The following is an 11,926-nucleotide window of genomic DNA, read 5'->3' as shown; positions in this document are numbered from 1 at the left end:
AATGATAGATGTCTCAAATGGGGGATGAATGTTACTCTACTGATCGGATCAACACCGTGTGCCAGCAGCTCGCCGGATTCATTTTGAACGAGATCTTGGATCCAAGAGGCGAGTTCTACCACGACGGTCACATCCATAGAGGACTTCCATCGACCTCCTGAGGGGACCAGTAGTTGGACTACAAATATGACTTGTACATTTGTAAATATTTTTAAACATTATGTCTTGATGTTTGTAAATTTGTAAATATATTAGTTCATCTAATTAGCTTAATTATATGCTCGCATTTCACTTTTAGTTAGTTTCAAATATTCTCTGAAAACGAACACGAACGACCAATGAACGTATAATACTGTAGAGCTTGAGTGCGTTTAGCAATTATAAAAGAATAAACAGTAATAAATATAACAAACAAAACTGGATTTGGGAAAAAAAGGAAAAGGTCATTGGTACCGGTTGGAAAGACCAACCGGTACCAAAGGAGCTGCCACCCAGCCTCTTTGGTACCAGTTGGTCTTTCAAACTGGTACCAATAGAAGCCTAAGGCACCTGTTAAAAAACCCAGTGTCTTAAGGCGAGACCATTGGTCGCGGTTGCGGGGCACCGGTTGGGAAACCGGTTCCTTTGGCCCTTCTCATATGAATGTAGTGATATCATATGAATGTAAGGGGTATGAAGTAGGGGTTATTACTGGAAATGCTCTAATCTCATCTGTTAAATCTGGCAGATACCGCATTCCATGTAATGTGCGTGGTAGGCACGCTGTCGCTGTTTCATAATTGAAGGGAAATACATACACACATAAGCTACTCCAATTATGTGGTTGCGTGGAAGGGAGTATAACATATGCATGGCTGTATATCATGCACGAAGCCATACGCGATATTGGTAGCGACAACCACACTATCTGCGAACACGCAAACTTATTTCGCACGGCTAATGCACAACCACATAAGCTCTGATCTGGTTCACCATGCATGGTATATATTGGAGAAGATGCTGATATATTGAATGGACGTCATCATGGGTAGAGCTCGATGACTGACCGAAAGCCCAGAACTGGTGTTATCTTGTAGTCGTGGAATTCTGCTTCGAAGAAGATCTTTTTCCACTGGTTCTCATCTCTCTCAATGCCGTTGATAGACATGATGAATAGATCAAAGACGACCTGCATCTCTCTCTGCTTGTCAGATTGCCCAGCGCCAATCACAATATCTATGATTACCACCTTTCCTCCGTCTCTTGGAGGAATAGCCTCTTTGCAGTTCTTCAATATCTTGACACATTCTTGGTCGCTCCAGTCATGCAAGACCGACTATGATAAAAATAAAAAAATCATATTATCTTATAAAAATTATGTTTTAAGTGGAGATAAGCTAAAAATTGAAAAGGAACATATTTATCATATTAATATTTAGAAGCATTTCAAAAGTGAAAATAGACCCAGACCGAGCTGACTGGTCTGAAACGCTGATATCAGGTCAAAATTTACTTGCTGCTGGCGCCATCTTAGTTTAATTTTTTTTTGAGATTACACGGTACAACTCACACACTTCGAAGACCGAGCTGGCAAATCCTCGAGATTGACGAAGTCACCACAGGCGCCTTGCTGTCGACGGGAACATCGCCTACCAGTTAATGCACAACGCCATTAAATACCAGAATATTTGCTCCAAAGGGGAGTCGAACTCAGGACCTCATATGCTACCGTGGGTCTTATAACCACTAGGTTACAATCCCTTTCGCGCCATCTTAGCTTAATGTTTACAAAGGATAGAGAAACTATATATGGGCTGCTGGTTTGGTTGGCACTCCGGAGTCCGGATGGGCTGCTGGATTGGTTGGCACGAGTCCGGATGGGTAAGTTTTACCTGAGCATTTGTCCGGCCACCGGCCTCTGTGAGCATTTGTCCGGCCACCGGCCTCTCTAAGCTGCATGTTATTTAGCAGCTTCCACTACCGGAAATCCGGTACTGTTCTGGCCTGCCCAGGCACTGTTACAATTCTAGGATCATACAGTGTACGGATCGAGTAGGATTTCTCTTCTTTCCTTAATCTGAGTACAATGAAGTCCTAGATCTACAACAATAACACAGAGAAAAGAGAGAGAGGAGCGAGATTGAGGACCTTCGGTGCCTGCAGAAGAACTTGGCCCGGCCATCACAGGTTCGTTGATGGAGATCCGCTCAAAGGCGGCGACGAGCAGTGCAGAGGCGTCGTGGACGTGGCGTCGGAGTCGAGAACGGTGATGGCGACGCCGATGAACCAGCGTCGATGGCAGTGGTGGGGATTCCCGCTGCTCCAACGCCCCTCTAGATCGGCTAGGGTTTAGTATGAGGGAGAGGGTACTGGCGGCGCGACGAACTTCGTTAAGCGTGCCCCGGCCCCTTCACTCCTTTTATTTTAGCGCTGTGCAGCGGGGGCCCACCAACTATTAAGGGTTGGGCGCCCCCGATCAGGGCGCAAATCAAGGGACTAATAGACCGTTGGGTCTATTAGGAAAGAGATCAATCCAACATTCTCCCACTTGATCTCACTTTGTACTTTAACTTTATACTTTTACCTGAAACTTTACCTTTAGTTGTTCCATCACAGATTAGTGAATAGAGCATGCTTTATCATCACGGTCCAAGGCCGATAGACTCAACAGCTACCACACACATCACTGTTTTTGAAACAAATTCTTTATCTTTTGGGCCCTTTTGTTTTCCAGAAATCACAGGCTTTCCCTCAAACCCATGCCGGCTATGTGTTCCATGAACACATTGGGTGGTAAGCCTTTAGTGAGCGGATCCGCAAGCATTTTCTTTGTACTTATATGCTCGAGTGTAATAGAGTGATTCTGGATTTTCTCCTTCACAACATAAAACTTTATGTCAATGTATTTGGCAGCACCACTTGACTTATTGTTGTGAGCATAAAACACTGCTGGTTCATTGTTGCAGTACATTCTGAGTAGTCTTTGAATGCTGTCTACCACTCTTAAACCGGGTATGAATTTCTTTAACCATTCAACCTGCCCCGAGGCCTCATAACATGCCACAAATTCAGCGTACATCGACGATGATGCAGTGACGCTTTGTTTGGAGCTTTTCCACGATATAGCTCCTCCTGTGAGTGTGAACACATAACCGGATGTGGACTTTCGGTCATCAATGTCCCCCGCAAAATCCGCATCTGAGTACCCTTCTATCTCTAGGGAATCAGATTTTCTGTATGTTAGCATGAGGCCTTTTGTGCCTTGCACATAACGTAATGTTTTCTTAACCATGATCCAGTGTGCATGTCCTGGATTACTTTGATATCTGCCATGTATCCCGGTAACAAATGATAAGTCAGGGCGTGTACAAACTTGAGCATACTGCAGGCTTCCGACAGCTGAAGCATATGAAACCGCTTTCATTTGATCGATCTCATACTGGTTCCTAGGACATTGAAATTTTCCAAATCTATCGCCCTTGACTATAGGAGCAGGTGAAGGCTTGCACATATGCATACTGTATTTCTTTAGAACTTTTTCTAAGTATGCCTTTTGTGACAGTCCTAATACCCCCTTTGTTCTATCTTGGTGAATTTCAATTCCCAAAACAAATGAAGCTTCACCGAGATCTTTCATATCAAAGTTTGAGGACAAGAATTTCTTTGTCTCCAGTAGCAGACCAACATCACTACTAGCAAGTAGAATGTCATCCACATATAGGATCAGAAAAATAAATTTTCCACTTCTGAACTTTGCATAAATGCAATTGTCCTCCTCATTTTCTTTAAACCCAAATTTTCTTATGGTTTCATCAAACTTTAAATACCACTGCCTAGAGGCTTGCTTTAATCCATAAATGGATTTCTTTAAGCGACACCCCATATGTTCTTTTCCTTTCACGACAAAACCTTTTGGTTGTGCCATGTAAACATCTTCATACAAATCCCCGTTAAGGAATGCCGTCTTTACATCCATCTGATGTAACTCTAAGTCATAATGTGCCACCAATGCCATTATAATTCTGAAGGAATCTTTACACGAAACCGGAGAAAAGGTTTCGTTATAGTCTATCCCTTCTCTTTGCGTAAAGTCTTTTGCCACGAGTCATGCTTTGAACCTTTCTATATTCCCTTTGGAGTCATGTTTTATCTTGTAAACCCATTTACAGCCTACTGTTTTGGCTCCTTTAGAAATTTCCTCTAAGTCCCAAACACCATTGGAACTCATTGATTTCATCTCACCCTTCATAGCTTCCAGCCATTTAGATGAGTGAATACTTCTCATGGCTTCTTCATATGAAGTGGGATCACCCTCCATATGAACCTCTTCTGCATTATAAACTTCATAATCACTAGAAATAGCCGACCTTCTTTCTCTTTGTGACCTTCTAAGGGCCACTTCTTGTGGCACATTTTGTGCCTCAACTTCTGGCACATTTTCCATAGGGGGCTGTAGCTCCTCCTCCTCATGTCCAACCGCGGGTTCAGGCGGTTCCTGGATGACAGGTTCCAAACCTTCGCTCACTGTTAGTATGGGTAGAGTTGCGACAGGTGTTGACACCATAATAACTGGAATAGTTGGCGCAGCAACAACCGAAGAAGGTACTGGCGTCACTATTTCAGAAACTTTTGGTGCAGCATCAACAGGTAGTGAGAAAAATGGCTCTTGAATCATAGGAGTAGGCACATACACCCGCTTCTCCTCAAGGTCTATTTCTCTAGGTACCATGCTCCCCCTGATCATTTCACTTTCTAGAAAGACAGCATGTCTTGTTTCTACAAACTTTGTATGTTTGTCTGGGCAGTAGAAACGAAAACCTTTCGACTTTTCAGGATAGCCTATAAAATGGCAGCTTACAGTTTTGGGATCCAGTTTTTCAATATTTGGATTAAACACTTTAGCCTCAGCTGGGCTCCCCCAGACTCGTAGGTGAGTCAGTGAGGGTTCTCTTCCTATCCATAGCTCATACGGCGTTTTGGGCACCGATTTGCTTGGCACTCTGTTGAGAATATGGATGGCGGTTTTTAACGCCTCCATCCACAGACTCAATGGCAATGTGGAATAACTCATCATACTGCGCACCATATCCATTAGTGTACGATTGCGCTTTTCAGCTACTCCATTTTGCTGAGGCTCCCTCGGTGTAGAGTATTGGGCAACTATACCATTTTCCTGTAAAAACCTCGCAAAAGGTCTAGGAACTTGTCCATAAGGGGTATGTCGACCGTAGTACTCCCCTCCACGGTCTGATCTTACTATTTTAATTCTTTTGTCAAGCTGATTTTCAACTTCAGCTTTGAATATTTTAAATTTATCCAATGCTTCAGATCTTTCTTTAATTGGATAAATGTAACCATAGCAGGAGTAATCGTCTGTGAATGTTATGAACGAATCATAGCCATCCACACTTTTCATAGGAAACGGTCCACATATATCAGTGTGAATTATTTCTAATGTTCCTGCACTTCGTTTGGCACCCTTTTTAATTTGCTTTACAAATTTTCCTTTAATGCATTCGACGCATTGTTCAAGATCAGAGAACTCTAACTGTGGAAGAATTTCACTCTTCACTAATCTTTCAATTCTCCCCCTCGAAATATGGCCTAAACAACAGTGCCATAATTTCGATGAAGTATCTTGAGTTCTCTTTCTTTTCTTTGTTTCTTTCTCTGACAAGGATTCATTCACATTCACATTACATACAGAATGCACTTTATCACGCATAGATAATAAATAAAGATCATTGTAAAGGACAGCATCACCAATACAATTATTATCAAATCATAGTTCACATTTGCCATTCGCAAAATGACAACCAAAACCATCTGTGTCTAAGCGTGATACACTTATCAAGTTTCTTTGAAGCGAAAGAACAAATAAAACATCTTTTAATACAAGCATGTTACCATTAACTAGCTCGATGGAGACATCGCCAACAACTTCAACATCTGCTTGTACTCCGTTCGCGACTTTAATGTATCTTTCGCTTCTTTGCGTAGTCCTTGTCGAACGGAATCCCTATAAAGAATTTGTAACATGCACAGTTGCACCAGAATCAATCCACCAAGTAGATTTAGAAAACTTTAAATACAGGGATTCATTAACAAATGAAATTACATTCTCACCATTCTTTGCCATTATCATCTTTAAATAAGCGGGACAATCTGCTTTATGATGCCCCTTGTCAAAGCAGTGGAAGCACTCATCTTGTGCTGGAGTGCGCTGTTGCTGACGCTGTTGCTGATACTTTTGTGGCATAGGGGCTTTGTCTTTAGCTTTAGAGGAAGAAGCAGCATGGAAAGGCCTTTTCTTGTTATTATGCACAAAATTGACAGACCCACCATTCTGTTTCTTGAGTCTATCTTCCTCTTGTGCACACATGGCGATTGCCTTTTCCATGTTCCACTTCTCTGGCTGTGAGTTATAGTTTACAACGAATGTTGCAAACTCTTTTGGCAGAGAGGCGAACACCAGGTGCACCATAAACTCTTCCTTGAGATCCAAGTTCATTGGTTTGAGCTTGGAGTTCAAGGCGCACATCCCCATGATATGATCTCTTATAGTACCAGCATTGCCATAGTACCTCTTTATCACCAACTGTTCTATGATCTGTGTGGCATATGTCTTTGAAGAACCAGTAAACTGGTTCTTTATCTTTTCAAGGTACTCTGCAGCTAAATCACACTCTCCAATTGAACCCAGAATGTTAGGATCAATTGTGTTCTTTATCACTGCCACACATTTCTTGTTGGCATTACTCCACTTTATCTTTTGGAGATCATATGCCATCTTTATGGGAGCACAGTCCCTTTGCTTTTCCTGCCACTCAGTATCAGTGTCAGATTCCCCTCTCACTGGAGCCGGTGCCTCAGTGGGCTTTGGAGTGGTGATCATCTCATCCACCTCTCCACAGACGAAAGCAAGATCAACCTTCTTGATCCATTCGCCATAGTTGTCTCCTTTTAGAGTCGGGATGTGACTGATGAATCCCATCAAGTTCATCCCCGCTGAAAATTTCAAAAAAAATAGTGAGAACATAATAACAACAATTGCATGTAAAATTCCAACATTGGTCAAAATAGAACATACAACTGTTTATGCAATTAAATTTATATCACCGTTGGGCAGAAAAAGAAATAAATGCACAAAAACTATGAAATTACAGTATTGTAATTAACAACATTGGTCAGAAAATTAACAATACCATAATCCTCAAAATTAACCTTTCAATCATGCTCTTAAACTTTAATTGTCTCGTTAGTTCGAATTAAAGTATAAAAGCAACTATATAAACTTAGCTGCGGAAACATGTAGGAATTTCTATTTCCAGAAGCAAAACTATAAACTTTTATCTCTAAACAATAAACACGTTGGTGCAAAATTGAATAGAGATCAAACTATAATCAAAACCATTCAAAAAACTATTGAAATTGCTTCTGGAAAAATAGAAAAAACAATAAAACTAGGCACTGTTCAGGCGGCCCAGAAGCAAAACCGGCCCGCGGCCTACTCGGCCACCTTTCCTTGGGCCCGAGGCCCGACAGCCAACGGCCGGGCCGCCGAATCGGCCCGCCGCGGCATCCCCTCCCCCGCCCGCATGGGCCGTCTGCTAGTCCAGGAGGAGAGACGATCTCGCGGCCGTTGATCACGATCGGACGGTCGTCCGCGGTTTTCGCCAGATCAAAACCGCGTCGCCGTCGCCGCGGCCCAAACCCTAGTTCATTCTTTCCTCCCCCTTCTCTCTCCACACTACGCAGCGGCGACGACCACTGGCCATGATGGCTGGGCGGAGCGGGCGGGACGGCGCCGTCGCGGCTTGCTCGCCGGCGCGCGCGCTCGCCAGAGGGTGAGCGCGCCGCCGTCGAGCCGGCCGTGGATGGAGCCACGCTTTCGAGCCCCGCACACGCGACCCCGGCGTCCCGGAGCAGCGAGCAGGTGGCTCCACTGTGCCGCGAAGTCCGGCGAGCGGCGGCGCAAGCGCGTCACACGCACCGGCGACGGCAGTGGCGCGCGAACCAGGTAGCTCTCGCGCCCTTTGATCTCTAGGGTTAGGGTTTGACTGTTGAGTTCGACTTGCCATCGATTCGATCTGTTCTTGCTTTGATTCTATCGATTCGAGTTCGAATGATAGGGTTTGAAACTTTTCGATCCGAGATCGAGTTGCTTTTCTTTGACTGTTGTTTCGATTCGCACTCGAAACTATCTTTCCTGACCTCGATCTACATGTGTGTAGGCGACTGATACTATTGTTACAATTCTAGGATCACACAGTGTACGGATCGAGCAGGATTTGTCTTCTTTCCTTAATCTGAGTACAATGAAGTCCTAGATCTACAACAATAACACAGAGAAAAGAGAGAGAGGAGCGAGATTGAGGACCTTCGGTGCCTGTAGAAGAACTTGGCCCGGCCATCACAGGTTCGTTGATGGAGATCCGCTCAAAGGCGGCGACGAGCAGTGCAGAGGCGTCGTGGACGTGGCGTCGAAGTCGAGAACGGTGACGGCGATGCCGATGAACCAGCGTCGATGGCAGTGGTGGGGATTCCCGCTGCTCCAGCGCCCCTCTAGATCGGCTAGGGTTTAGTATGTGGGAGAGGGTACTGGCGGCGCGACGAACTTCGTTAAGCGTGCCCCGGCCCCTTCACCCCTTTTATTCTAGCGCTGTGCAGCGGGGGCCCACCAACCATTAAGGGTTGGGCGCCCCCGATCAGGGCGCAAATCAAGGGCCTAATAGACCGTTGGGTCTATTAGGAAAGAGATCAATCCAATAGGCACATGTGTACGAGCTGCGTTTGGTTGGTTACAGGGCGTGTTTGAGAAATCAAAAATTGAGATAGCTTCTATAGTTCTATGCTTTCTTGTGATTCTGCTTTTGCCAAAAACCAGCCACAAAGAGCCACCATGTGCCCTATATTTGCGCCTCACCAGCGGATCCGCTATCCCATCCATGATGGATTCCACCTTGATTTCGCCACTACTACAGAAAAGCTAATTTGTCCCGATTGGACTGCCAGGCCATTGGACTTGGGACAAAAGCCCCATTTGGTGCCGGGCACAACGTCAGCCGGGACAAATAGCCTGTATCAAAATCCTGTTCTGCAGTAGTGCGCCAACCTGATCAACACCTAGGTTGGAAACGAGAGGGGACGAGAGATAGACTGGTGGCTTTACGACATATCCTCAATTACACTAATGGGAGATTAATTAGTTATTGGTGCTTAAAAAATAGAGCTTGAATTAATACATATTCAAGATAAATAATAAGACAACATGCTAAACGACCACATACCTTGAGAAATATCATGCTCGCTGGTGGCACAGTCTCAAACATGTTGCCAGCGATATAGTGCACGTTGTTGTCGTTGGGAGCATCTGCAACAACATGGCCAAGGTCTAGCACACCGCATTTCAGATGCGGGAATGCCTTCACGATGGCATGTGCCGCAGCGCCATGTCCCCCAGCGACGTCGATCATTGAGTCTACCCCGTGGAATACCTCCCCGAATTCATTGACAACAATGTCCTTGATGAATTTGGTGTCTGAGTCCATCGCGTTGTTGAAGAGCGCGTTGGACGCTGGGTCAGTGTCGGTTAGCTCCCAAATTGTGTGATCGTTCCTCAGCTGGAACATGCATGGTTCGGGCAGCTCGTGCCGGAGCCACCCACCAAGCTCAAACAAGGAGGAGACGACGGTTGATTGGAGTGATGCGGTGATGATGGGGACCTGGTTCCGTGAGCCGACAAGGAGGCGGGACATCGGTGTGAGCGAGTACAGGAGCTGCTCGCAGCTGCTAATGCCCGATCGTGTCTTTTGGGCATTGAAGACACCAGTGGCCGTGAGCACGCGCATGAGGCGGCTCAAGCAGGGGATCTTGGCCGGAGGGAGCATAGCTCTGGTGGCTATTTGGGAGAGGGTGGCGCTGCCTCCATGGTGTTGGATGGTCTCGGGGATGCAGAGATCTATGGCAGATTTGAGGGCCATGGACTTGACATAGGCAAATGTGTTTTGCCAGAGGTCAAGCTGCGCCTCAAGCAAGGCCTGGCTTGCGAGCGCCATGGTTCGGTGCTACTGCTGCCGTTCGCTATTGTGGTGGGGGATCTGTAGGTACGTAGGGCCACTTTATATAGATGTTAATTGTCCGAAGATTAATTCATCCGCCCAGACTCACTACTTCAGAAACTATTTTTACCACCTGTATTTTCACCATGGACCCTAAAGTAGGTGGCCGTAGTGCACTACAAAACCTACTGTGCAAACCATTGTCACCGCCGGCCCTAGCAACAGGCCAGTGGTGAAAATGTAATCCATTTTCACCATCAGCTCCTGTTACAGGCCGACAGTGAGAAGTGTTTCACACCGCTGCATTTAGAAATGGGCCGGCGGTGAAAGGACCGACCCAAGCTTCTTTAGTTTCTAGCCCTCCTCCCAGCGCCGTGTCTGCATAAAGTGGGGCGCTGTGCAGAAGATATGATTTCAAGTGATCTTTATATCACGTCGCCTGCCTTTTTAGGTTCTGCCACTTGTTGTCGCGTGGCCTCGTGATCATTGCCTGCCACCTGTTGTCATCGCTTACCACTGCTACTGCTTTGTCGGCTTCGAACGCGAGTCGTGATTGTGTGAAGATGAATCGGCAACTGCCAAAACTCGAGGGCAACCGGGCAAGCTAGCATATCTTTTGGCTAGGGGCGCGTGTTCAACGTCTGTCACTTAAATTTGGATCGGCTAAGAGCAACTCCAACAGCAGCCCTTAAATCAAACTCTCTAAGTGCTAAATGGGACTGCCTCTAATTTTTTAGAGGCCTCTAAATTTACTCCAACTTCAACAATAGCTCTCAATTCTAACTTACGAGAGAGGGTTCCCTAGAGACCCACTAGAAATGGAGAAATGAGGAGGAAATTTGGAGACCTCCCTGAAATAGAGGGTCTAGTAGAGAGTCTGCTAGAGTACATCTTCTTAGCTTCATCCTCTAAACTTGAGATAGGAGTCTGTTTATAAAATCAGCTGGAGTTGCTTTTAGAAACAGGACAGAACCTAATTAATAATTATTGGGTCGAGATTAATCATGATGGGTTGCGGACGAATTTTGGGGCCCCCAAAAAATGGGGGCCCTGTGCGACCGCATGGGCCACACGCCCTCCCGCCCAGCCCTGCCTCCTCCCGTGCTCTCGACGCTCCCGATGCCTCCCCTACCCTCTGCCTGCCCACATCCGTACCGACGCCTCACCACCTTTGTCGCCCGGCTCCGCACCACCGGTCCTTGTAACAGGTCAGTGGTGATAATCTATTTTTACCGCCAGTTCACCATTGTTATTTCACCAGTGGCGCTTAAACCTGTGGCGAAAACAGGTTTAGAGCCAGTGGTGAAAATCAATCTACAGTAATGACCGAACCAATAATAAAAAATCTTCTGGTATGTTTTATCTAATTTCTAATTTTTATAATTTTTAAAATGAACTTTTAGGGGCAGTCCCACTCGACCTATAGCGCAGCAGACCCCACGTTTGTGGAAAAAAAAAGATAGTTACAAAAAGCTGACGCATATGCTGTGCGATGGCACAGGGCCCCATTTTGCAGGGCCCCGTTTTTTCTGTACAGTCTACGTAGCTTAACAATCTAAAGTCGAAAATATCTTTAGTGGCCCATCACAGTCCCAATAGTCTCACGTAGCACTGGTTGGTTTTCGTATCTCAAGTCTTGTCATTCTTAATTGACCGGTAGGGATGCAAGCGGGGCGGGCTTTGCCGCAAGCCCGCTGGGCAAGCCCGCGCCGCGAGCCCGTTTAATGCCGCAATTGGGCCCGCATAGTTGAAGCGGCGTTATGCGGTGGCCCAACGGGCCCAGCGGCGCCGCAAAGCCCGCAAGAAACGGAGTCACGGAGAGGAGTAGGGATCGGGGATCCCAGGAAGAGGTGCCGCCGCCGTCATCCAGTCGCTGGCTCGCTGCT

The 11,926-nt window shown here is 46.0% G+C and overlaps 1 protein-coding gene across 1 annotated transcript; it reads right to left on the bottom strand.

Annotated features, from left to right (window-relative positions):
* Window positions 1-700: 700 nt before the first annotated feature.
* Window positions 701-10,085, bottom strand: LOC120685944 (O-methyltransferase ZRP4-like). Its single transcript, XM_039968084.1, has 2 exons — window positions 9,270-10,085; window positions 701-1,315 (listed from the first exon to the last, which is right to left on the bottom strand). Exons 1-2 carry the CDS (start codon window positions 10,035-10,037, stop codon window positions 1,022-1,024), a joined length of 1,062 nt encoding a protein of 353 aa, XP_039824018.1. The 5' UTR covers window positions 10,038-10,085; the 3' UTR covers window positions 701-1,021.
* Between the last annotated feature and the right edge of the window lie 1,841 nt (window positions 10,086-11,926).

Source organism: Panicum virgatum, chromosome 8N (assembly GCF_016808335.1).
Source record: "Panicum virgatum strain AP13 chromosome 8N, P.virgatum_v5, whole genome shotgun sequence".
Taxonomy (NCBI): domain Eukaryota; kingdom Viridiplantae; phylum Streptophyta; class Magnoliopsida; order Poales; family Poaceae; genus Panicum; species Panicum virgatum.
This window is presented reverse-complemented; position numbering and strand designations above follow the sequence as displayed.